The sequence below is a fragment of the Gymnodraco acuticeps genome, unplaced genomic scaffold (assembly GCF_902827175.1).
Source record: "Gymnodraco acuticeps unplaced genomic scaffold, fGymAcu1.1, whole genome shotgun sequence".
In the NCBI taxonomy this organism is placed as follows: Eukaryota; Metazoa; Chordata; class Actinopteri; order Perciformes; family Bathydraconidae; genus Gymnodraco; species Gymnodraco acuticeps.
This window is the reverse complement of record NW_022990209.1, coordinates 44,456-71,191: the sequence shown is the minus strand read 5'-3', so window position 1 is coordinate 71,191 and position 26,736 is coordinate 44,456. Positions and strand designations below refer to the sequence as shown.

General features: G+C 41.3%; 1 protein-coding gene across 1 annotated transcript; it reads right to left on the bottom strand.

The window, feature by feature from the left end:
* Nucleotides 1–521: 521 nt before the first annotated feature.
* Nucleotides 522–3,533, bottom strand: LOC117547554 (tripartite motif-containing protein 16-like). Its single transcript, XM_034218390.1, has one exon. It carries the CDS (start codon nt 3,421–3,423, stop codon nt 1,762–1,764), a length of 1,662 nt encoding a protein of 553 aa, XP_034074281.1. The 5' UTR covers nt 3,424–3,533; the 3' UTR covers nt 522–1,761.
* Between the last annotated feature and the right edge of the window lie 23,203 nt (nt 3,534–26,736).

Genomic DNA, 26,736 nt, shown 5'->3' with positions numbered 1-26,736 from the left:
TGTTGAAGCAGTTTTTTATCACTCTCTGAAGAACAAGAAGAAATGTATTTTAACTTTTATTACTTTAAACTCGATGATTAAGTTTCAGATGTGCAAACTACGGTGGCCGGCAGGTGCAATCTCGCCACAACGGCCCAAAGACTTACATTAGGAGTAACGTGCTGCGGCTTCAATAACAATGAAACATATTAACAGCAATGTGCCAAAACAAATGCAAATGAAGAGACTACACCAACCTGACGAAACATGTGCAGGGTTTACTCAAAGATGTTCACATGTTTTTCTGAAAATAAATGAAAATCTGAATTTATTATTATTTTTATTAACTAATAAATAAAAAATGCAAATATCTTGTTTCCGAAAAATTATTTAGAGATATTTTTCAAATAAACAAAACAGAAGACTCAGACTTTCAATTTTGTCCTCTCAGCTTTTTTATTAACAAGAAAAATCCCAACATTTTATTTTGTACAGACACGTAAATGTGGCACTCATCTCACATCTTGAAAATAGAAACACAATTTATTGCAAACTCATCCTGTTGGCTTTTCTTTTAATGTGTGTTATTTCCTTCTTCAAAATGTCCTTTATGCATTCAACACATTGAGACTTAGTAACAAATGTAATACATTTAGAATAAAATATCTACAATGAAAGAAGCTCTGGTGCTTTCTCTCTCTCAAGCTTTACAAGAGAAACAACAAAATACAAATACATCAATATTCAACAAATATTTGGAGCAAAGTTTATATTTCAATGCAGAGAAATATCAGTTGAGGTTAACAGAAATGCTCCTGAGCAGTGACAGCCTCCATGGCTAAACAGACACAGGAAGGAGCGCCGCCTAAAGAAACTCCAACATCTACAGAACAACTCATGAGAAGATGTTAAAGCACATCCCATAATGTTTGATTGACAGCTGGTCTCTGTGCAGTGAAGACATGAACAATCAGCTCTCAGCAACAGTAATGGGCTAGGGCTGTACCCGAATATCCACATTTTTGGTCGTTGGCCTACTATTCGGTTTTCAATTTCGTTATTCGGATATTGGTTTAAAAAAACAAGAAGACGTTATAGACTTAGGTCGAATTTACGTTGAATCTAGCCCTGGTGCGTTTACCCGCTTGGTGCGGTTCGGTTGGGTCGGTGTGAACACAGTCCGAGACCTCTGAAGTGAACTAAACAACCGGACTCTGGTCCGCTTAAAAGTGGTCTCGGACCGCTTGCTAGTGAACTCTGGAGCGGTTCATCGCTGGTGTGAATGCAATCCGCACCAAAACATAGGAAGCGTAGTATTTACGCGTCACAAGAACGCGGATATCTTTAAAATCTTTAGCGAAAGAGTGAAGCCGAATGAAGTGTTGAACAGTGTCGTGTAAAGTAAAAATGCTCTGTCAACTATACATAAAAGTCAGAGCCACCTGCCGTCGGTGAAACGCCCCTCCTTACTGCAGAACGTCTCTCATATGGGTTATGTTTTTTATCACATGTTGTCTGATTGTATAATCATATGTTTGTTGAACCGCATTTCCGTGCATATGACTTGTGTTTAAAGTTTATAGTCCGTTTGAATTTAGCCTGTGTGAACGCAAACCGAACCTTCTGAAAAATGAAGTTTCCCCCCGTGCGCACCGAATATCAGAATATTCACTGCTGATTACTACCGAATATCCGGAGCCCGTAAAATGGTATTCGGGACAGCCATAAGATGGACACACAATGAGTTTAAGTAGACATTTCCTCAAATGACTTCAGGCTATTTCAGTTTACACAACTCAGCTGTGTTTCCATAACCATAAAACGAACTCCAGCAAGTAGCGGCTGAGTGAATGTGGTCTGGACTCTGTGGAGGAGAGTCATGGTTTCAGAAATGCTGTAGAAGGACAGAATACCTGCTCTGTGATCCAGGTACACTCCTACTCTGGAGGACTGAGGACCTGAAACGGGAGTGATGGTACTGTTGTAAAGAAATGTATAACTGTTTTGTTTACACTCTAACGCCCAGGATTTGTCATTGAATCCAAATCTACATTCTTTCCCCCCACCTGCTCTGCTGATATTCTTGTATGAGACTGCTACACAAACTCTTCTCCCTCTCCACTTCACCTCCCAGTAACAACGTCCAGTCAGACTCTCTCTACTCAGGACCTGAGGCCAATCAGTGAATCTGTCTGGGTTACTAGAATAAGACTGTTGTTGATAGATGTATGTTGCTTTTCTGCTCCCCTCAGATAATACCAGCTGTGTGTGTGCTGTGTTTGGATCCAGAGTGATTCCCTGTGAATATTCTAAGAACCCAGCTCTGGTGGTGGGTTCTGCTGCTGGCAGTAAAACATCCACTTCAGTCGGTGAGATGTTTGTCCATTCCTCTCTCAGGACGTCCTGTAGTTTGTCTCTGACTGCTGACAGGGCCGCCGTCAAGTCCTCAAAGTAGCTCAGATGACGGATGTTGATGCTGGAGGAGTGTGTAGCTTCACTGAGGGCTGGCAGTGAGGGGTAGCTGTGCAGAAACTGGTTGTGATCCTCTGTGTGAGACAGCAGCTTCAGCTCAGCGTCTCTCCTCTTCAGCTCAGAGATCTCCTGCTCCAGCTTCTTCTGGAGCTCTTTGACTCGACTCACTTCTCTCTTCTGCTGGGATCTGACCTGCTGCTTCACATCAGAGCTTCTTTTCTCCATGAGACGGATCAGCTCAGTGAACATCTTCTCACTGTCCTCCACTGCTTTATCAGCAGAGCCATTGATGGCCTTCACCTCCTGCTGAAGCAGCTTCACCTCCTTCTCTCTGTCCTGGATTCTCTGCTGGATGTTTAGTCGACTCCCCTCCAGCTCTCTCTGCCTCTCAGTCCTCTCTGCTGCAGCTGACACTGTGTCGTGGCCTTTGTGTTCGTCCACAGAGCAGAGATAACCGATACTCTGCTGATCAGTGCGGCAGAACAGCTTAATCACCTCGCCGTGACGAGAGCAGATGTTCTCCTGGAGATTCTTGGAGGGCTCCACCAACTTGTGTTTTTTAAACGTAGCTGCGTCAAAGTGAGGCTGGAGGTGTTTGTCACAATAAGAGGCCAAACACTGCAGACAGGACTTACAGGCTCTCAGTTTTCTCCCAGTGCAGACATCACAGGCCACATCTTCAGCTCCAGCATAGCAGTGATCAGCAGGAGCTTCTTCAAGTCCAGTCTTCTTCAGCTCCTCCACTAAATCTGCTAACATGGTGTTCTTCAGCAGGACAGGTCTCGGTTTGAAGCTCTTTCTACACTGAGGGCAGCTGTGGACTTTCTTCCTATCCTCTCCATCCCAGTGGTGTTTGATACAGTCCATGCAGTAGCTGTGTCCACAGGGAATAGTTACCGGATCCTTCATTAGATCCAGACAGATGGAACAAGAGAAGGTTTCCCGGTCCAGCTGAACTCCTCCCTGCGCCATCTCACCTCTCAGTGATAGTCACGGACTGCAGACAGAAGGTAAAAGATCCACTTTCTCTGAACAGAAACAATCTCTGACGGACAACAAATCTCCTCTCCTCCTGCTTTTGCTCGCTCAATGCAGAGAATGAGGAATGAGGAAACAGCTTTCTCTTTTAACATGTTGCCAACCTTTGAAGGGGCGGGAACATTGAAATACCTTGATTGGGTGTAGCTCAGTGTGTTTGGGAGCAGGAAGCAAGGCGAACGGGTTTAACTGCATTCAACAAATCTTTGTGTGAGAGGCAGGGTGTGTTATCTGTCATTAACAAGCTGCAGTAAGAGTATTTAGACATAAAGCTATGAAATATCCTCAATTTTCTTCAGATCTCCAAGTAAAGTTAATGTACTTTCCTAAAAAACATCAAAAACAATGTGTGTTGTTTAGTTTATTACCATGTGCTTGCCTCTTTATTTGAAACTTGTTGACATTTGGGGGGAAATTCCTTATTGCAACTACAGACTCTAGACTCTGGAAAGAGTAGTTGCCGGCCAACTCCATCTGCACATGTCCAGCTATGAGCTCTATGAGCCCCTCCAATCCGGCTTCAGACTTCATCACAGCACGGAGACCGCCCTCATCAAGATCATCAACGATCTCCTCATTGCTGCTGACTCTGGCCGCCACAGCATCCTCATCCTCCTGGACCTCTCTGCAGCGTTTGACACTATCTCCCACACCATCCTCCTCAACCGCCTATCTGACCTCCTAGGTCAATCAATCAATGTTTATTTATATAGCCCAATATCACAAATGTTACATTTGTCTCAGTGGACTTCACAGTTTGTACAAAATATCAGTATGCCAATACGACACCCTCTGTCGTTAGACCCTCACATTGTACAAGGAAAAACTTTCGGAGAAAACCCACAGTTTAAAGGGGAACATGGGAGAAACCTCAGGGAGAGCAACAGAGGAGGGATCCCTCTCCCAGGACGGACAGACGTGCAATAGATGCCGTGTGTAAATCGAAGAGATAATACATTTTACAGCGTAGGTAGACCAAATGTTTCGAAATGCATGTGTCTATGAGCATGAATCCACGACAACAACAATCCTGTGGGAGCAATCAGGGAAGTTGAGTCTGGGTGTCACTAGGTGTCACTGGCACCGCCCTCTCCTGGTTCGCATCCTACCTCCACAACAGGGAACAGTTTGTTACCATCAATGGCTCGAATTCCCCCCCAGCCCCAGTCAATCATGGTGTCCCCCAAGGCTCTGTGCTTGGCCCCCTACTGTTCACCATTGACATATTCCCCCTCGGCCAGATCATCTGCCATCACGGACTCAACTTCCACTGCTATGCTGATGATACCCAAATCTATCTCAGCACTACAGCTTCTTGGAGGGCTTGTTTAGAGTCGGAGAGGTCCTGATAATTTATTCCGGTAAATTACTCTGACCTACCAATTGACTTGACCGAAGTTATTGAGTCCATGTAAGTTTGCTGCTTGGCTCAGATCCACCAAAGTCAGCAAGATCTCACCTCTTCCTAACCCCCCCGAAGAACCAGGTTCAATTAACTGCTGTTTCAATTCAGACAACTTTTTAATCTGTTTAAGGGATCCCGAAGGATTTTGATATCAGTAAATGGAGTGTGCTCCTACCTAAATGTGTGTGGCAGGGTGCAGTCTTACCTTTGAAGCAGGAGAGGAGAGCACAGGTTGTCTTTTAAGTTATCCCAGTCCAAAAGGTGGGATCAGTTTATTTGAAGAAAAATAGGTCCAAACTAATACAGGGTTTTTACCTTCTCTCTTTACAACATTATAATCATACTAAAAAAAAAATGGTGCTGTGATCATGTTCAAATATAAAATTTTAATTCACAGTCTTACATTCATTACCAAAATGTTTAATTTCAACTGCCCAATTCAGTTGTGACATTTTAAAATCTCCCGATAGAATTTAGAGGTATTTCCTCATAAAAAGACCGGTGACAATAAAAAGCGCATTCAACTTTTCATTCACCAAATCAATTCACATCAGTTTCATACCTTTTTTCCGACACAGACGGCGGGTATAACATTCAAAAACCCGTTCCTATCCGCAATTAATTCGGAGGAAGATTCCTCACAGGTGGCGGGTTATAATATTCATACACTTTTTCCGACACAGACGGCGGATTAACATTTAAAAACCCATTCCTGTCCGCAATAATTCGGAGGAAGATTCCTCACAGGTGGCAGGTTATAATATTCACAAACACATCTCTCATCAAATCATTCCACTCAGCCAACAACCAATAAATTCGAGAGATATTTACCACGTGTGAGAGGACCTTACCGAGAGCTATTAACCCAGCTCTGAAGGACAAAGCCTACCGGGAGAGAGTCTACCAGGGGAAACCCCCCTCTCTCTCAAAAAAACCAGTCTCTTTATGCTCAAAAAACCGGATCGAAACCCCAAAGAACAAACCCCTCCTCCACACCCAATTTGTGGAAAACTGGGCATGGCCTCTAATTTACAGGGCTGGACATGACTCGACATGTTCTATGGCTATCATAACCAACTTTTTGACGCCTCAATGTTTTTTCCTTCAGTAAGGAGCCCCCCTCCCTGTGAACTGCTGTCAGAGGAGAGGGAAAAAACGGCCTCCTCTCTTATCAGAGACACCCATATCTCTTAAAGGCCTTACACTCAACTTAACAAACCACTTGGTTTTGTTTATACTGTAACTATAGAAAAACCTAAAATATGAAGCATTTTCATTGTGGGTTATACAAGAATATAATTGATTATAACTAACTTTCGTTTTAAGTATTAAACATACTATGAAAACTCTCAACACCCTCTTTTCAAAACGCAAAGTTATCAAATAACAGAAAAAATTGTAAGCATACATACATATTAAAAAACCATCAAGAAGCATTCTCATTATGGGGTTATACAAGAATATGATTGATCATATATGATTTATAATTAACTTTCGTTTTAAGTATTCACTTCATACTATGATCTCAACACCCACTTTTTAAAATGCAAAGTTATCAAATAGCAACAGATAAAAACACATACATATTACATCCGTAAAACTTCAAGCATCAATATCATGAAAAGTTCTTCAGTATGTGTAATCAGGACGACCTTTTGATGAACCTGGTGTGAAAAACACCGAAAACATGGTACCTCACTGGAATGTTCTCGAGCGAGGGGCCCATCTGTTGTTCCAGTGTAGACTCCTAAATCCATGTTGCTATCTGATGTAAATCCTTGACCCTGACCATGGAGGGGTTGCAGTTTTTCGCTGGACGACCTCTCCAAACGAAAGGCCAGATAACTCGGTCGACATTTGTTATGGATTTTCTAGACCTCGTTAATAATCGGTCCTGACTTTGTGACAAGGTCAATGAGTCCCCACACAATGATAGCACAAACGAGGAACCAGAGGCATATGAAACAGCTTAGCTGGCACTCGCTCATGACATCCTGTGTGTGCAGTGTGAGATTAGGTGTATGTGGTGCCACTGTGGTGCTGGTGGTGACTTGGACACGTCACTTGTTGTCGTCTTCCGTTGGTGACTAGGACACGTCACTTGTTGTCGTCTGTTTCTACCGTCTCTCCTGGCCTGTGATTACGACCTTGCAGTGGTTGACATGGACCCACGTGGCTCTCTAGGTGACCTTGACCGCTGTCTGGGTGATGAGGAGCACCTGGTAGGGACCTTGCCAACGGTTGGATTTCCAGCTCTTTCTCCGGAAGTCCTTGACCAGCACGAAGTCGCCGGGTTGGAGATGGTGAAGTGGACCAGTGGTAGGGTTGCTGCTACCTGGCGTCTGATATCTGACCATGCAGTTATCAGGTAGTCGTCATCCTTTTTGGGAAATCCACTGCGATCTGAGTGGCTCAGCGGGTAGAGATGCAGCCTGTCCCACAGAGCTGGAAGAAACATCATCCTCCACAGGGGTACAGGTGACTCAGCCGCTGATCCATGCTGCACAGGTTTCCTGGGTCCAGGACTTGGCTTCACTTGAGGCACTGTGACTGAAGTTTCCCCGCTAGGCAGGTTCAAATCCTCTTGGTAGATTGCTGAGGTATTAATCTCAACAATATAGCTAAAATCAAGTATAAATCATTTCTCTGATTCATAAAAAGTTGTTTCAGTTAAAAAAATAAACAACTTCCCCAAGGGTTTTCTCAAGGGGGTCGTGTATTCCATATTGCTCTGTAATTTCTATACACAGCAAGGTGATTGTTTTCTCCTCTTACTCAGTTGGCCTCTAATGGCAGAAAGCACTGGGCCATCATTTACTCTTATCAGTTTAACGACCTGACAGCCCTACACCTTCATGCTGTGTGAGAACCAGCAAAAAAGAAGGAGAGATGTGCTCAAAAAAAATCAAATTTAAATGAATACTCTTTTAGGGTGTAAGCGTATATCAATTAAAAATAACTGAAAAGAAAACTAATAGTGTAAAGTTAAAAAACAATGAGAAAAATAATATAAAGGTTATTTTCCATTTCCTCTTTGATACTGAGGTATTCTCCATTCAAGCTCTAATGATCCATATCCTAATAGACAGAGTTTCGGCTTGCCATTTTTCTGCATAATTCACTATAGATTCTAACAGTTCTACTGCTAAATCCTTTTTATTTTAGCTATTGCTTGTTACTCAGATTTAAATTCCCTCTTTTGCTCTATAAAATATCCCTTGGTACAGAATTTACCAAGACAAATTCTAACTTATTGCGGGAAGATCCCAAAAAAAAGCCATCCTCCTGTGGAAGAAGCACATTAACTGCCACCTGTGTGTGCAAAACATGTCATGTGATGTGAGACTGATAGCATCAACAGTGGATGGGTAGGCCGCAGTCATATTCCTATCTGGATTCTAAACTCAGTTGGCTCGGGTGAACCGGTTCTCTCTTCTGGAGTGAAACTAAGTTCCCAGAGATTGACTTCATTGTATTCAAACCTTCTGATTTAGTTTTAAGCTAACCCTTCTCTGGACTTTGCCCCTTTCTATTCACCCATACACGATTTCTGAACTTAAACGGAAAAGGTGTGATAGTTAGATATGACCTGACCTTTGCCCTAGGTAGCTTTTCCATACATATAGGAATATATTCAGCCTTGTCAAATTGATTGGAATGTCCCAATTTGTTTTACAGTTTTTTATACTCCACTCTTTGGCTGCTCTAACGCCTGATACTTATATGGTAAAGACCAGATAGGTGTGATTCCCTTTATCCTGCAAGGGTGACAAAACTCTCATTTTTAAAGTGAGTGGCATTATCCATTCCTTTTCTCTCAGTTTTAGGAAAAAATACTTATATGTTCCGCCATTTTAGCAGACACTGTGTTCCAGTTGCTCTGGTCAGAGGATAAACATGTTTATGACTCCCTCCATTTTTCAAAGGTCACAAGGAAATACTTATTCCCACTGGGAGTGCAGGTCAGAAAAGGACCTGCTATGTCAGCACTAAAAATGGTTAGTGGTCCTTCCTCTATTATTTTAAGATGCTCAGGATGAACTTTCTTAAACCCATCCACCTCTACACATTGAAGACATGTTGACCATGTGTGTTGTAGGTGCAATCGCAGTTTCGGTAAGAGGATTTTATTGTGGAGACAATATTTTCTCATCTGAAATAGGCCCACATGGCCTAAACTGCTGTGTAATTCACGCACAACCTAAAGAGCTTCTTCAGGTGGTACGTGAATGCTTCCACCCTTTTTCCATATTCTAGGGAATATGGCAGTCAGGTGGTTAACTCGTCCCGTGCTTTAAGCAAGGTAAAACTTCTCTATTACCCTGATAGTCAAATTATATCTTATCTGTATGGCTACGGACATGATTCCATTCTACATGCCTGCCTTTAACGCTGCAATAAGACCCTCAATAGATGGGCATGTGTCAGCGCTTCACCTTTCACATTTTTGAACTGCCTTTGTTCCCAATTATTAAGCTCTTCTTTACCCGCTTTGTAACAACAATCACTATCAGTAACAATACGGATGTGTGTTATTTTACCTTTTTTAGCAAAAAGAAGTCCCTCAACAAATGGCCTTTTCCTCAGCAGGCTGTACCTGGTATTGCACCCTTTTGCTTGCAAAGTACTTCACCTGAATTCGTTTTCATTATAAAGGCCCAAGTGGCTGCTTGGTCACTTTTCCGCAAACTCCCCTCTGTCAACAATGTTATCTTTGGAGCAGCGGTTTCCTGTTAAGGTGTCATTATTTCCCTTTGTGGCTTACTTCCTGAGGTCCTCTACACTCCACATCTGGATCAGACATCATCATCTTCCATTTCCCCCCCATCTACTCATCATTGCTTTTGCTCCCTGAACAGTTTGTTTAGTAGCTTCAGATATTGAAAAATAAAGTGTATATGCACATTTTGGTACCTTGAGACATTTCCCTCAGGGCTGGATAAAATCTGAATGCAAGTGCAAGATGCTTCTCTTCAGGAGAAAATTCTTCCTCTGTTCCTGATCAAGTCATGGACATGAATAACACAGATTTTCTATCACCCTGGTTCCTTAACTCCACACCTCCTCCTAAATCATTCATGGCTAGATGAACTTCCCAAGTTTTCTTCTTATTTCGCATTGTTAGTTTCTGAGAATGGGTCTCAACCAGGGTTTCCGCTAGGATTTTTTCTCGCCGGTCAAATGTCCGGGCAGAATTTATTTTACCGGACACATTTGAAAATTACCGGTCATATTTCAATAATAATAATAATAAGAGTTGTGTAGCAAAGTTTCCGTTAGCAGGTAATTACCGGACTATGAGCAGATATGCTTCAGTTTAAAACTCAGTTCACGGGGCTCATTTTTATATTGCTTCAGTTTATAATCGTAACAGATCGAAAAATTCAGATTCATTTTTCAATAAATTATTCCACAAACAACATAATTATTACATTCAAACAAATTACTTGTAGTAGATGAAGTACATTATTCAAAAGTTTACATTAACTTTGAATAATAACACGGGAGAAACGGATGCTCTCTTTTCCCCTCTCCCTCTCTCCCTCTCTCTCTCCTGACAGCCCGTCAGTTTCTCATGCAGCTCCTGCAGCTCGCTAAACAGTGGGCGGGGCTTCAGGTGATCATGCAGAGCTGCGTGTCTCGGTCTGACTCAGCAGCTGATCTGATCTCTCTCGCGTGTCCGGTTATACTTCACTCGCGTTTATGTCCATATCGATCAGATCCAGCTCTCCTGATCGGCCTTTATAGAGAGCACCGATCAAACTATTAAGAGTGAATATCGGCCGATAATGACCGGCGGCCGATCTATCGGAGCCTCCCTAATTATTACCAGACATTTTGACCGGCAGGTTTTGAATTTACCGGTTTTTAATAAATTTTACCAGCTAAAAACCGGTAATTACCGGCTAACGGAAACCCTGGTCTCAACATACTCTTTTATTTTTTGATATTGATATTTTTGTTCTGGTGTTAAGATAATTTTTTGAATCTCCCTCTTTTCTTAGCAACTGGAGCTATGTCTATTTTAGATCCGACTTGGTTAAGAGTTGATTTGTTCTTTGGTGAGAGGAACACTATTTCCCTTGTGCTGGGGTGGGGGATGCTTTGGGAGAGTTCCTTAAAATCTCCAGATCTTCCTCTGTGCTGAGGCCATAAAACGTTTAATGGTCTTTCGTGGTCTGCTCAAATGTTCTTCCCCTCCAGAGGTCACGCCTGTCTCTGACCCCGTGTGCTGAGTGTTTCTGCAGCACCTCAGGAGCAGAGAAAAGAGGAGATTTTTTTCCAAAAGTGTATTCTCCTTCATGAGCAAAATAGCACCACATTTAACTCTCATTGACTTGTCTTTAAAGCGTTCTTTAAGGCTTGAATTGAGTCTTCTGTTGTGTAACGGAAAATCCCATTCCCAAAAAGGGGTCAAAAGTAAATAGTTTAGTTGATTTTGGTAAAGTATTTGAGCTTTAGCTTCGCAAAAACTCTCATATTAGTTTTGAAGATATTGTTGGGGCTTGATATCTGCTGATAGTTCCCACATAGGTTTTTTCTTAAAAGTACATGCAAAACATCCGGTATTTATGGGTCATCTGATCACCACATTGCCTTCTGACAGTTTAATAGTCCTTATCATATTATCACTCTGTGCTTGCATGCTAGGACCTATTCTCTTTGCCAGAGCTACTGCTATTTCTCCTGCATGTTTTAGCTTCCTATTAGCAGGGTTCATTTACATGGTTTGTTGATCCAGTTTTAGGATTTTCAATATTTGACACTATTATTTCCAACATTCCTTTTCCCTGAATATCATGTCTAACAATGTGTTTTCTTCTAGGAGTAGTAGATGAGATACTCATTAATGGCATTTGTGAGCTTTTATCCCTGTATGGTGGAGGTAGGGTCTCAGACATTATACCACCTGCTTGTTGCTCTCTGTCAAACGGTAGTCTGACAGGAAAGTATTTTGGTCGCGGTACGCCCGTGGGTCTGGGCTAAGCTGACCAGGGCGGGCAGAAGCTCCGGATTTTGCTTCTGTGTATCCCTCCCTGTGTGGTTGGCTCCGAGTCATTAAAAACTGCGTTCTAACCTCGTCCGCCATTTATTTATTTATTTTTTACAATTTTTATTTTATTTAAGGGTTCAAGTTCACTCTTTTATACACATGCAAGTTCCTAGACTATTACTCACACCGGATGAATCAGTCCGACTATACCGTCACTTGGTTCTAGGTTTCTCTTTCTGGATTCAGCTAGTACATGCGGATACCTCAGTTAAGAGTGTTATGTATCAAGCTTTTTCAACAGCATAGGTACCTTTAGACCTATGTTTATCTTTATTAAATCTCCCATTAACTCTTCCCCACGTTATGTTTTAACGCAACAGTTCAAACCGTAGCTCTTTGTCAAGTCCTACCTATAAGTTTCAAAGTAATTGGACAGGTACCGAGCAGTGCTCCTACGGCTGACTTCACTTTAGCCACCTAAACCTGTGTTAAAGGGACCACAGGCTTCTCAATTTGACTAGGGGAAGAAGAACCTACTTTAGCTTCTTTAACAGACAGCAATATCCAATATAATATAACCCTCAGTCCGGTGCAATAGTATCAACTTAAATTACTACACTTTTAGGTTAAAATATATATTTCTAGGATTCGGGTAGGTATTTTAACAAGACTTTCAGCCTGTATTTCACTGATTTGTACTCATCGACTTTTTTCACTAGGTCGTTTTGGTTCTTGTATTTTGACTGTAAAAGTATTACTTTTCACAGAGCCCCACGTTGGGCGCCATGTTTAAAGTCGGAGAGGTCCTGATAATTTATTCCGGTAAATTACTCTGACCTACTAATTGACCTGACCGAAGTTATTGAGTCTATGTAAGTTTGCTGCTTGGCTCAGATCCACCAACGTCAGCAAGATCTCACCTCTATAACTCCCCGAAGAACCAGGTTCAATTAACTGCTGTTTCAATTCAGACAACTCTTTTTTTAATCTGTTTAAGGGATCCCGAAGGATTTTGATATCAGTAAATGGAGTGTGCTCCTACCTAAGTCTGAGTGGCAGGGTGCAGTCTTACCTTTGAAGCAGGAGAGGAGAGCACAGGTTGTCTTTTAAGTTATCCCAGTCCAAAAGGTGGGATCAGTTCATTTGAAGAAAAATAGGTCCAAACTAATATAGGGTTTTTACCTTCTCTCTTTACAACATTATAATCATACTAAAAAAAAAAATGGTGCTGTGATCATGTTCAAATGAAACTTTAATTCACAGTCTTACATTCATTACCAAAATGTTTAATTTCAACTGCCCAATTCAGTTGTGACATTTTAAAATCTCCCGATAGAATTTAGAGGTATTTCCTCATAAAAAGACCGGTGACAATAAAAAGCGCATTCAACTTTTCATTCACCAAATCAATTCACATCAGTTTCATACCTTTTTTCCGACACAGACGGCGGGTATAACATTCAAAAACCCATTCCTATCCGCAATTAATTCGGAGGAAGATTCCTCACAGGTGGCGGGTCTAATATTCATACACTTTTTCCGACACAGACGGCGGATTAACATTCAAAAACCCGTTCCTGTCCGCAATAATTCGGAGGAAGATTCCTCACAGGTGGCGGGTTATAATATTCACAAACACATCTCTCATCAAATCATTCCACTCAGCCAACAACCAAGAAATTCGAGAGATATTTACCACGTGTGTGAGGACCTTACCGAGAGCTATTAACCCAGCTCTGAAGGACAAAGCCTACCGGGAGAGAGTCTACCAGGGGAAACCCCCCTCTCTCTCGCCCTCTCTCAAAAAACCAGTCTCTTTATGCTCAAAAAACCGGATCGAAACCCCAAAGAACAAACCCCCCCTCCACACCCAATTTGTGGAAAACTGGGCATGGCCTCTAATGTACAGGGCTGGACATGACTCGACATGTTCTATGGCTATCATAACCAACTTGTTGACGCCTCAATGTTTTTTCCTTCAGTAAGGAGCCCCCCTCCCTGTGAACTGCTGTCAGAGGAGAGGGAAAAAACGGCCTACTCTCTTTATCAGAGACACCCATAACTCTTAAAGGCCTTACACTCAACTTAACAAACCACTTGGTTTTGTTTATATTGTAACTATAGAAAAACCTAAAATATGAAGCATTTTCATTGTGGGTTATACAAGAATATAATTGATTATAACTAACTTTCGTTTTAAGTATTAAACATACTAGTACTACTAACATACTGAAAACTCTCAACACCCTCTTTTCAAAACGCAAAGTTATCAAATAGCAACAGAAAAAATTGTAAGCATACATACATATTCAAAAACCATCAAGAAGCATTCTCATTATGGGGTTATACAAGAATATGATTAATCATATATGATTTATAATTAACTTTCGTTTTAAGTATTCACTTCATACTATGATCTCAACAGGCTCCACCAGCTTGTGTTTTTTAAACGTAGCTGCGTCATGTTAACTGTGTTCTTATTCTCGCGTCCAGGAAAGAGAAGCTTAACCAGTTAAGCCCTGAGCCTGTTTTTCAGGTTTCAGGCTCGAAAATGCCACTAACACAACAAATGATATATCTTCACTTCTAAAAGGGGTAAATTAATAATTATTTTTCTCAAAGCAAGGTTACATCTGTGAGTTGGATGTAGAAGTGTCAGAATCAATATAGATGTTTTTATTTTAAAGTAAATTCAGATGGAACATAGTAAAAACATGTAAATTCTAATGTCCACCTAAAAAAAACCCTTTACTTATCGTGAAAACCACCCTTGCATGATGGGTTAGTAGACTAAAAGCTTTAGGAATCTAAACTATAACATATAATAAGTACCCTGTATCAAGATTGATGCAAAACAAGTGAAATTTGACCTTTTTAGAGAGATTTAGAAAAATAAAGTCTAAGCGGACTCACCTCTGGGTAATTTGGGAACCATCGGTTCCATTTGAACTTTTTCACTGTAAAAATCATTTTATTACTTTGAATTATCACTATAGGTATTCATTCCATCCAAATACAACTGTTGTGAACAACATTTAAAAATAAAATAAAACAAAACATAGGCTTACTCTTACCTCTGAATTAGCCCCGAGCGAAAAATGCTAACCTATTACAGCACCGAAAATCACTCCTCGCTCCCTTATTACTTATCCTAGCTGCACATCCAACACATTGTTTATGATCGCAAGGAGACACAGAATCTAACGGTGCCCACCTGAACAGCCCAACACTGAAAGATACAAACTCGCGACGTTATCAACAAAAACGTACATCAAAACAAATGGTGCTAGCGCTAATGCGCTAGGCTAACAATGACTTACCTTCCTCGTTGTCTGGTCTAAACTGGTCTTCATTGGCATTAAAACGATAAAAACGATGATGTAGTTAATCCATAGATCAATATCCAATGGGGCTGTGTCCCCTTTGAAATGTTCTGATAATCTATAAGCAATAAAACTGCAATTCCGTTATCTGCTGTCCGCTCTGTGCTCCGTGCGCTCCGGGTCCTGCTGCAATACCTGCTTCTTTACGCTGTAAACAATAAATGAAGTGGGCTGCGTAATGTTGGCACGCTGGCTGGCATTCTTTATAATTTGCGCAGGACCATATCTCTGGAACCCATTGGTCGATTCGTGTGATTTACACCTTTTTCTTAACCATCAGAACCAATAGAATCGATGGGCAGTTCCTATATCTACGTAAACATTACCATAGCGGACGTAATAGAGAAGCAAACGAAGCATATCTGAAAGTGCAAGCCTGGACGGCAATACTTTATACCGAGTATATTGCCATAAATATGATGATTTATTATCAGTAAAAAATTATACGTGACACAAAGACATTGGATTAACCTTGAGATGTGAAAGTGAGAAAATGCTGCAGCTTCAAAAACAATGAAACATATTAACAGAAATGTGCCAAAACACATGCAAATGAAGAGACATTTACACCAACCTGACGAAAATGTTGAGATATTTTTCCAATAAAAAAAATAGAAAACTCAGACTTTCAATTTTGTCCTCTCAGCTTTTTTATTAACAAGAAAAAACCCAACATTTTATTTTTTACGGACATGTAAATGTGGCACTCATCTCACATCTTGAAAATAGAAACACAATTTATTACAAACTCAACCTGTTAGCTTTTCTTTTAATGTGTGTTATTTCCTTCTTCAAAATTTAATTTATGCCTTTGTTACTGGCATCAGGCCTATGGGTACCTGGGCCAGCAGCAGACTCTACCTCTTTATATGACAAACACACAAGGCAGAAACGTTAGCTGTTTGTAGCCAGGGGCGGACTGGGACTACAAATCAGCCCGGGACTCTCGACCGGCCAGCTTCGGTACCGCCGGCCCACCTCGGTACTGCAAGTAAATACCGCTAGTAAATTGTCAACGTGGTGGGGGGGTGCTAGTGACTTATCCGACCGGCCCACATCGTCCGACCGGCCCACTTCAGTACCGGCCCATCGGGATTGGTCCCGAACGTCCCGATGGCCAGTCCGCCCCTGTTTGTAGCTCAACTGCAGGATTTAATCTGCTTATTTGGAAACAATCCACAACAAAAGCATTTATCTATGCTCATTTCTATGAGGCAAAAACATTTAGATAATAATGAGGCAAAAACATTTAGATAATAATGAGGCAACAGCATTTAGATAATAATGATGACATCATGGTCAAAATACAATAGAAATGTACAATAAAATCATCAAACTCAGAACTCACTGTTATCCTCACACTCAAATTCCAATACAATACATACACACTTCAAAGAAACATAGCCTATATATAACCTATATGCATAAACACAATATATCTCTCACAGTCATTTACATCATACACCAAGCAACACGTGTCTACATAGTATTGTTTCACCTTCACTTTAGCTCCGCTAGCCGCTAACCGCTAGCGTCCCATTGCACATAAGTATACATAAATGCAAAAAAACAACAGTTATAACATATCACACTCAATCAAAACACACTCACAACACTTATACCCCTTATACTGGGAAACTAAGGTATAATTTGAAGGACTTAAAACCCACCTGTATATGACAAACACCAGGGGCGGTTCTAGGGGGGGGGGGGGGGGCAGTGCCCCCTAACACTGACCTCTGACCCCCCTAGCAATGAAACGTTTTTTTTTTTTTTTTTTTAAATGTATATTTTCTGGTATTCGGTTTGCCAAAAACCGCAGGATTTTGTTGCTGTAATGTGAGATTGTGCAGACACCCTTATGTAAAGTAGAGATGTAACTGTTCATTGCCTTTATTTTTATATAAATATGGTGTGAGTGCAAACATTGCACTATAACTTAAGCTGAAGCTAACAGTACTAACTATAAGATCTATCTGAAATAAATAAGTGTACTGAAACAAATACCAATAACTGTATTGCATTGTTTTCTTATGCGCAATTACTTCATACTGTCTAGTTCTCTTTTTCGTCCTGCATTTATTGTGCCCCCCTCAGAAAATAACTGGCCCCCCAGTCAAATTGGTCTAGAACCGCCACTGACAAACACACAAGGCAGAAACGTTAGCTGTTTGTAGCTCAACTGCAGGATTTAATCTGCAGTTTCTGCCCCTGCAGGGTTTTAGATCTTCCCGAGTGATATCGCCCTCTAGTAATCAATCCGCTACACCGTTGCAATATAATACATTTGAATTACTTCTAAAGGAACATCAACAATAAAACAATTTGGGGGTGACGCTTTTTGAAACTAACTTGTTTTTTTAACAATGAACTGATTTAACCCTTTACACATTCAACACATTGAGACTTAGTAACACATTGAAGACATTTAGAATACAAATATCTACGATAAAAGATGCTCTGGTGCTTTCTCTCTCTCATGCTTCACAAGAGAAACAACAACTTACAAATAAATCAATAACGATATTCAACAAATATTTGGAGCAAAGTTTACATTTCAATGCAGAGAAATATGAGTTGAGCTTAACAGAAATCCTCCTGAGCAGTGACAGCCTCCATGGCTAAACAGACACAGGAAGGAGCGCCACCTAAAGAAACTCCAACATCTACAGAACAACTCATGAGAAGATGCTAAAGCACATCCCATAATGTTTGATTGACAGCTGATCTCTGTGCAGTGAAGACATGAACAATCAGCTCTCAGCAACAATGATGGACACAATGAGTTTAAGAAGTAGAAAAGTTCCTCAAATGACATCAGGCTATTTCAGTTTACACAACTCAGCTGTGGTTCCATTACCAAAAAGACAAACTCCAGCATGTAGCGGCTGAGTGAATGTGGTCTGGACTCTGTGGAGGAGAGTCATGGTTTCAGAGATGTTGTAAGGCAAGGCAAGGCAAGGCAAGTTTATTTATATAGCACTTTTCAACACAAGGCAATTCAAAGTGCTTTACAAAAAATGAAAGAGATTAAGAAAATGGCATTTAAAATCAGTCATTAAAAAGAAAAGCTAATAAAATAAACATTAAAAGAAAAAATACATGGATAAAAGTTACAGTGCAGTCTAAGATATGAATAGTTCAATTAAAAGCAGCGACAAAAAGAAAAGTCTTCAGCCTGGATTTAAAAGTAGTCAGAGTTGTAGCGGACCTGCAGGTTTCTGGGAGTTTGTTCCAGATATTTGGAGCATAATAACTGAACGCTGCTTTACCATGTTTAGTTCTGACTCTGGGGACAGAAAGCTGACCAGTCCCTGAAGACCTGAGAGATCTGGATGGTTCATAATTTAGCAGGAGGTCAGAAATGTATTTTGGGCCTAAACCATTCAGTGCTTTATAAACCAGCAGCAGTATTTTGAAATCTATTCTTTGACACACAGGAAGCCAGTGTAAAGACTTCAGAATTGGAGTGATGTGATCCACTTTCTTAGTGTTAGTGAGGACTCGAGCAGCAGCGTTCTGAATCAGCTGCAGCTTCCTAATAGATCTTTTAGTGAGACCTGTGAAGACACCATTACAGTAGTCGAGTCTACTGAAGATAAAAGCATGGACAAGTTTTTCCAAATCCTGCTGTGACATTAGTCTTTTAATCCTAGATATATTCTTTAGGTGATAGTAGGCTGATTTAGTAACAGTTTTAATGTGACTGTTGAAACTCAGGTCAGAGTCCATGACTACACCTAGATTTCTGGCTTTATCTGTTGTTTTGAACATTGCACACTGAAGCTCAGCGCTAACTTTTATACGTTCTGCCTTGGCTCCAAAAACCATTACCTCAGTTTTATCTTTGTTTAATTGGAGAAAGTTCTGACACATCCAGTCATTGATTTGTTCAATGCACTTACTCATTGTTTGAATTGGAGCATAGTCTCCTGGTGAAATTGTTACGTAAATTTGTGTGTCATCTGCATAGCTATGGTAACTTATTTTGTTGTTCTTCATTATCTGAGCCAGTGGTAGCATGTAGATGTTAAAGAGAAGAGGCCCCAAGATGGAGCCTTGAGGAACCCCACATGTCATATTTGTCAACTCAGATGTGTATTTACCTATAGACACAAAGTTGTTTCTGTCCTTTAAGTAGGATTCAAACCAATTCAGAACTGTTTCCGAAAGTCCCACCCAGTTCTCCAGTCGGTCTAGTAATATGCTGTGGTCAACAGTGTCAAACGCAGCACTGAGATCTAATAATACTAACACTGAAGTTCTGCCACTGTCTGTGTTTAAGTGGATGTCATTAAAGACCTTTACAAGAGCAGTCTCAGTGCTGTGGTTTGGACGAAAGCCTGACTGGAACACATCGAAACAGTTATTTAAATGCAAGAAATTACTAAACTGTTGAAAAACAACCTTTTCAATGATTTTACCTAGAAATGGGAGGTTTGATATGGGCCTGTAATTGTTCATTACTGAAGCATCTAGATTATTCTTTTTTAAGAGCGGTTTAATGACTGCAGTTTTCAGGGCCTGTGGAAAAACACCTGAGTGAAGAGATTTGTTTACTATATGAAGTAGATCTGAGGCCATGCAAGGCAAAACATCTTTGAAAAATCCTGTTGGAATAATATCAAGGCAGCAAGAGAAGAGGAGGATTTCAGAAGTTGAATAATGTCCTCTAGGTTTTTATCATTAATCTGATGGAATTGTGTCATGATGTCTGAATTGATGTTAAGTGGAGATAGGGACAACACATTTGCTGTTCCTGATGCAGAGGCACTGACTGCTTGTCTGATTTTCTGAATTTTGTCAGTGAAAAAGGAGGCAAAATCATTGCACGCCCTGGTGGATAGAAATTCAGAGGCTACTGACACTGGGGGGTTAGTTAGTCTGTCGACGGTAGCAAACAAGGCACGTGCGTTGTTTTTGTTTTTGGTAATGATGTCAGAGAAGAACGATTGTCGTGCGTTTTTCAATTCCAAATTATAAAGGCCAAGTCTCTCTTTATAGATTTCAAAGTGAACCTGGAGATTTGTTTTTCGCCACCTGCGTTCAGCTTTTCGACATTCTCTTTTTTCTGTTTTCACGGTCATGGCCTTTCTCCATGGAGATATTTTCTTGCCAGACACTTCCTTTACCTTAGTTGGAGCAATGGCATCTATAACATTTTACATTTTTGAATTAAAATGATCTACTAGCTCATTTACTGAGATGTTGGCAGGGGCAAGTGTGGAAGAGAAATTCTGAGTAAACATTTCCCTAGTATTTTCAGTTAAATATCGCTTTGTGGTTACCTCTTTTTGAACATTTTTGTGAACAGAAATAGAGCTCTCAAAGAAAACACAGGAATGGTCAGAGAGTGCAACATCAGTCACCACAACCTTAGAGATATTCAGACCCTTTGAGATAATTAAGTCCAGAGTGTGCCCCTTATTGTGCGTGGGCTCCGTCACATGCTGAGTCAGTCCATAGCTATCAAGAACACAAAACAGTTCTTTAGCCCCTCTGTCCTGGGGGTTGTCAACATGGATGTTAAAATCACCAACAATGACTAGACGGTCAAAGTCAATACACACTATAGACAGCAGTTCAGTAAAGTCATCAAAAAAGCTTGCACAGTATTTGGGTGGTCTATAGATATTTAGGAACAGAGCTCGAGAGGAGCATTTCAGCCGAAGGGCCACATATTCAAAATAATCAAAGTTTCCATACGATGTCTTCCTGCATTGAAGGGAATCATTGAACAGAATAGCAACTCCACCCCCTTTCTTATGCATTCTTTCCTGACTCATAAAACTAAAGTTGGGAGGGGTTGATTCGATAAGAACAGCTGCACTGTTATTTTGTTCAATCCAAGTTTCTGTTAAAAACATAAAATCGAGATTGTGCTCAGTGATTAAATCATTGATTAAAAATGTTTTTCCTGCCAAAGACCTGACATTTAATAAAGCTAGTTTAAGTTTGTTAAACACACTATCAGTCATGTTTTTTGTAACAAGCTGTGGCTGACATGGAATCACTGCTAAATTAGATACACTCACACAAACGTTTGAGCGCTTCCTGTTTCTATGATTCACCGCTCTTAATCTATTACCTATCAACACAGATATCGGCAAAGCTACTGGCAGGCAGGGCCCCGACATGTCCTGGAAAGAGTTGAGAGTGCCATACGCCCTTGAGCCTGGACCCAGCACATATCAGTAAGAGTTTGTTGTGTTTTGTACACACACATCCTTATCAGGCTTCGGAGACTGCAGAAGCCCCCTCGAAGGGAGGGGAGGTGGTCGACGTAGGCACGGTGATGGAGACGGGCTAGATGGTGCGGGGGTAGAGGACATGCTGCCAGGGGGGGGGAGGAGGTTGACGTAGGCGCGGTGATGAGGACGGGGGAGATGGTGCGCGTCTCCGCGGTGATTTTGGTGGGCGTCGTTGAGGAGCGGGGGTAAAGGACATGGTGCCAGCCCTGCGTATCGCCTTCGTTTGGTCTTTGAACTCCAGGAAGGAATCGGTGCCAACCCTCTGTATCTCCTTTGTGTGTTCATCGATCTCCAGGAGGGTGGGCAAGGGTGAAAGGGTGAACGGAGTATCCTCAAAGGCGTTGACAGGGGGGGGGGGGCAGTGGAGACTCCTCCATGTGTCTCATATGTCTCCCATAATCAGAACATTCCTCAGGCGGGTGCAGTGATAATTCTTCAGGGTTTTCTGCGTGATGTGTTGTGTCTTTCTCGTGTTTTGATTCCTCTTGCCGCTTGTCCTTGGCAGAGGGAACAGATTGATGACGCAGGCAGTTGAATATGTTAGAGATAAACAATTTCACTCCTGACTTGTTCAGGCAAACTCCATTTGCCTCTGACTGGCGGTAGAGGGCCACTGATGAACACCTCTGCATTTAGAGAGCTGGCAGTTTCCAACAAACATTTAAAGTCTTCTTTCAGCACTTCTGACTGTTGTTTCACAACATCATTTGTTCCAATGTGCAGTACCACATTCTTCACAATCGGATGTTCAGCCCCAATATGCAGGATCTTCTCAGCCAAGTCAGAGACCACATCCTTGGGAAAACAGAGTACTTTGGTGTTGTTCTTATTACACAGACCTTTTACATCTCTTACAGCAGAGTCACCCACAATCAGAGTTTCAGGCCCAGTCGTTAGCTTTCCCTCTAGCCTTTTACTTTTAGAGTAGCTATTGGTCCTTACCCTGCTGCGTGAAGAGGACAGGTTATCCAGGTCATCAGATCTCCGGTTCTCGGTCAGCGGAGCGTATCTGTTCTGGATTGGCACACTTGGTGGTTTAGGAGGATTGTTTGTAATTCTCCCTTTAGCAGCTGTCCACTGCTGTTTCCTAGTATGAATAGGGGTTGAAGAGGCGCTCTTCCTGGGTGATAACAATGCAGGCCAGCCAGTCGCATCACAGATTTCGGAGCTCTGGGCTCTGCCTGTTATCCGTCCTCCCAAATCCCATGGAAATGATTTACTCTTAGGCTTTGCACCCAGAGAGTTCCAGGGAGGACTACCACTTGTAGATGTATTACCCGGTACACAGCCCTCCTGTTCCTTGGAATCCTTGTAGCTGCTAACTAGCTGTGAGTTAGCATACCCTTCTCCATTACTTTGCAACACTGGTAAAGTCGTGTCATTCCCACGACATAGTCCATTCACTTCCACGTTAACTTCCAACCGTTGCATTTTCATTTCCAACACAGCCATCTTCTGTATAAGTTTCTGGAAGTCATCTGTAGAGAACGGAGGCATTTTGCTACCAACTAGCTTAAGCTAAATAGCAGTAGCCTACCAGGCTTTAGCTGTTGCTAGGCCACGCTATTGTAAGACTGACGTCGTCGTACAAATGTTGAAATATGGCTGAAACCCTCCGTCTATTTACGAAGATGAACTGTCCCAGCGATAAGTTAATGTCCAGGAGCCGCTGCTCGAAGTTTTCAGAGAATAAGAATAGGAAAATCAGCATAAAAAGTAAGCAGAGGCAAGAGCAAGCAGAAAAGCGTCTGCACTGTAAGAAAGATAAGGACAGAATACCTGCTCTGTGATCCAAGTACACTCCTACTCTGGAGGACTGATGACCTGAGACGGGAGTGTTGATACTGTTGAAACTAAATAAATACCTGTTTTGGTTACAATCTAACACCCAATATTTGTCAATTATCATTAGTATGATAATTAGCCTATTATCATTAGCCAGACAGCATTTTCTAAACCCTGCAGACACTGCAATAAAGGGTACACAAACACCCAATGCACTAAGTGTGATGTCCTTCTCTGCTTTATTACATACATTATTTCTGATAAAAGTAAGTGAAATTATATCTGTAGCAATATTTTAAACTCTACTTGTATCTTATCAGTTAATTACCTACAAAAATACATTTAACTCTGGTTCTGGCAGAAACAGTTTCTGAAACGTTTTGGGACACTTGGATGTATCCCTTTTAGTATGATAATCAGCCTGTTAGCATTAGCCAGACAGCATTGTGTGACTTGTTGAACTGGTTTATCTGCATGTTTGGGTGTAGGTATTCCTTTTATTATGATAATAGGCAGGATTGTGTGACTTGTTGAACTGGTTTACCTGCATGTATGGGTGTAGGAATTCCTTTTATTATGATAAGGCTAAACCAGGTAGTATTGTGTGACTCAAGTGTACAATGTAAATAGGATTCAGATACTTGTTGCATCGGGACACCTGGAAGGGGGTGCTGCATGCATTCCTTTTAGTATGATAATAGGCTAAGCCAGACAGAATGAACACTTGTCCCACCACCCTATTGTTATAGCACAATGTTTAATACAGCGTATTTATGATATTCATTAGAGATCACATGGTATTCCATATGATGTGTGTTACTGAGTTGGGTCAAACACGTTAGAGAGACAATGGTCGTTCTGAATTATCAATAGATGTATTCATTTTAAGTGAGCTGACACCGAGGTTAGAGGAAGTTCAGAGAAGGCCTTAGGTTAGAAAAACAGTTAACCTTTGTTAGTTAACTAATCCTAAGGATGAGATGATGACGTTTAAACATATACAAGTATAGCTTTCAGAGAGAAAAACATGTGACATTTGTGTGGTAGGCTGCATGATAAAACGTATGTGCATTAAACATGCTTAGGGAGAATGTGTGTGCGTTCATTGCAGTGGCTATATATGCTGTATGATTACTGCTACTGTCGGGGGGCATTTCCGCGATTGGCTGCTGTGGCAGCAGGTGATGTACTTCCCATTATTGTTTGTTTGTTGCAACAACTAAATAATAATTACTGATCAGCTATATCTGTGTTTGTGTTGTATTGATTCCTCTCTGTTGAATTATTTCCTGTTGTGTGAGTGCTGGATCGCCACAACACTATTCCTTCAGGTAATCGATTACAATACAATAAGCATATGTATTATTGATACATATTTATAAATGTCTTTTTCCATTTCAGAATGCTACCAGCAAAGAGAGGTCCTTGATTCAGTGTGCAGGATGTGATTGCTGCCATCCAAAACGGAGAAAGTGGGTGAAAACTGGAATCTCTGATGATCTGTGACTTTGATGTGTACCAAGGCAGTGTCAATGGGATACGAGTCAAGTCTGAACTTGGATTATCAGGTGATGTTGTGATGAAGCTTGCCTCCACGCTTCCAGAAGGTCAGAACTACAAGTTCTACGCAGAAAACTACTTCACCTGTGTCCCATTGGTAGTGAAGCTCCTTGATCACAGGATTCATTATGTGGGAACAGCCAGGCAGATGCGCTTAACCAACTGTAACCTTGAAGTGGAGAAGAGCTTGAAGAAAAAAGGGAGAGGAAGCTTTGACATCCGAGTGGAGACCAACCACAACATCTGTGCTGTCAAATGGTGTGACAGCAGAGCGGTCACACTTGTGTCATCCTTTGCTGGACCAGACCCATGAAGTTCAGGTACGTGTACATCTTCTGGCACACCATCATCCTTGTTGTGATCAACGCCTGGCTCCTCTACAAGCGGGAGTGCAGAGCTCTAAAGATGCCAAAGCAGGAGATCCTGACCAGGAGACAGTTTCAGGCAGATTTAGCATCCTCTCTCATCCTGGTAAGAATGCATTTCTGCTATTTGCCGTTTGTAATATTTTTTTTATATTTCACTGTAATATTTTTGACTTGTATCCTAATGTATTTTTGACATTTATCTTGATTGACTCTGTTCTAATCAGGTGAACACAACTCCTCTGAAAACACCCAAGAGAGGACTACCATCTTCAGGCAATGGGAGCCCAGCACGGACGATGACATCAAGGAGCCTGTTGAATACTCAGAAGAGACCATCCTCAGGTGATGCGAGTCCACCAAACGGGGCCCCATCCAAGAGATCACAACATCCACTGGATGTACGCAAGGACCTAGTCGCAGTGCTTCTCAAAGTGTGGTCCGCGGACCACTGGTGGTCCGTGAGCGCCCCCTAGTGGTCCGTGAGTATATTGGTAAAATTTCACATTTGAAATTAATTAATTAATTAAAGTTTTTCGCACTCTCGCGGTAATATCTCCGCAATGGAGCGAGCTTAAGTTTAACTTTTAATTGCATAATATAGCCCAGATAAACACCTTCATCACACATGTTGCCACTTGTTTGTACCATTTTCAGGCAATTTGTAAAAAACGATGTGTTTTTAGACATTTGTGGAGTTAGGTGGTCCGCGAGTGTTTTTTTATTGGTTAAGTGGTCCTTGGTATGAACAAGTTTGAGAAACACTGACCTAGTGGCACATTTTCTAGTGAAGACAAAGAGAGGACGCTGCAGACACTGCAGTAAAGGGTACACAAACACACAATGCACCAAGTGTGACGTCCGTCTCTGCTTTATTACATACATTATTTCTCATAAAAGTAAGTGCAATTATATCTGTAGCAATATGTTAAACTCTACTTGTATCTTATCACTTAATTACTTACAAAAATACATTTAACTCTGGTTCTTGCAGAAACAGTTTCTGAAATGTTTTGGGACACTTGGATGTATCCCTTTTAGTATGATAATCAGCCTGTTAGCATTAGCCAGACAGCATTGTGTGACTTGTTACATTACATTACATTTAGCTGACGCTTTTATCCAAAGCGACTTACAATAAGTGCTTTCGACCAACAAAATACAAACTTGAAGAAAACAGAATCATATAAGTACATGAGGCTTCATAGAGCAAAAACATTTCAAGTGCTTCTCAACTGGCTTTAGATAAGCCAGCCCTTTATTAGTATATAAGTGCTTTGTTAATAGTTATATCGCTCGAAGTGGAGTCGAAAGAGATGAGTTTTGCTGTCCTGATGTCAATGGGGAGCTCATTCCACCATTTTGGAGCCAGGATAGCAAACCCACGTGTTTTTGCTGATGGGAACTTGGGTCCCCTTCGCAGCCAGGGTGCAGCGAGCCGTTTGGTTGCTGATGCAGAGCGGAGTGCACGTGCTGGGGTGTACGGTTTAACCATGTCCTGGAT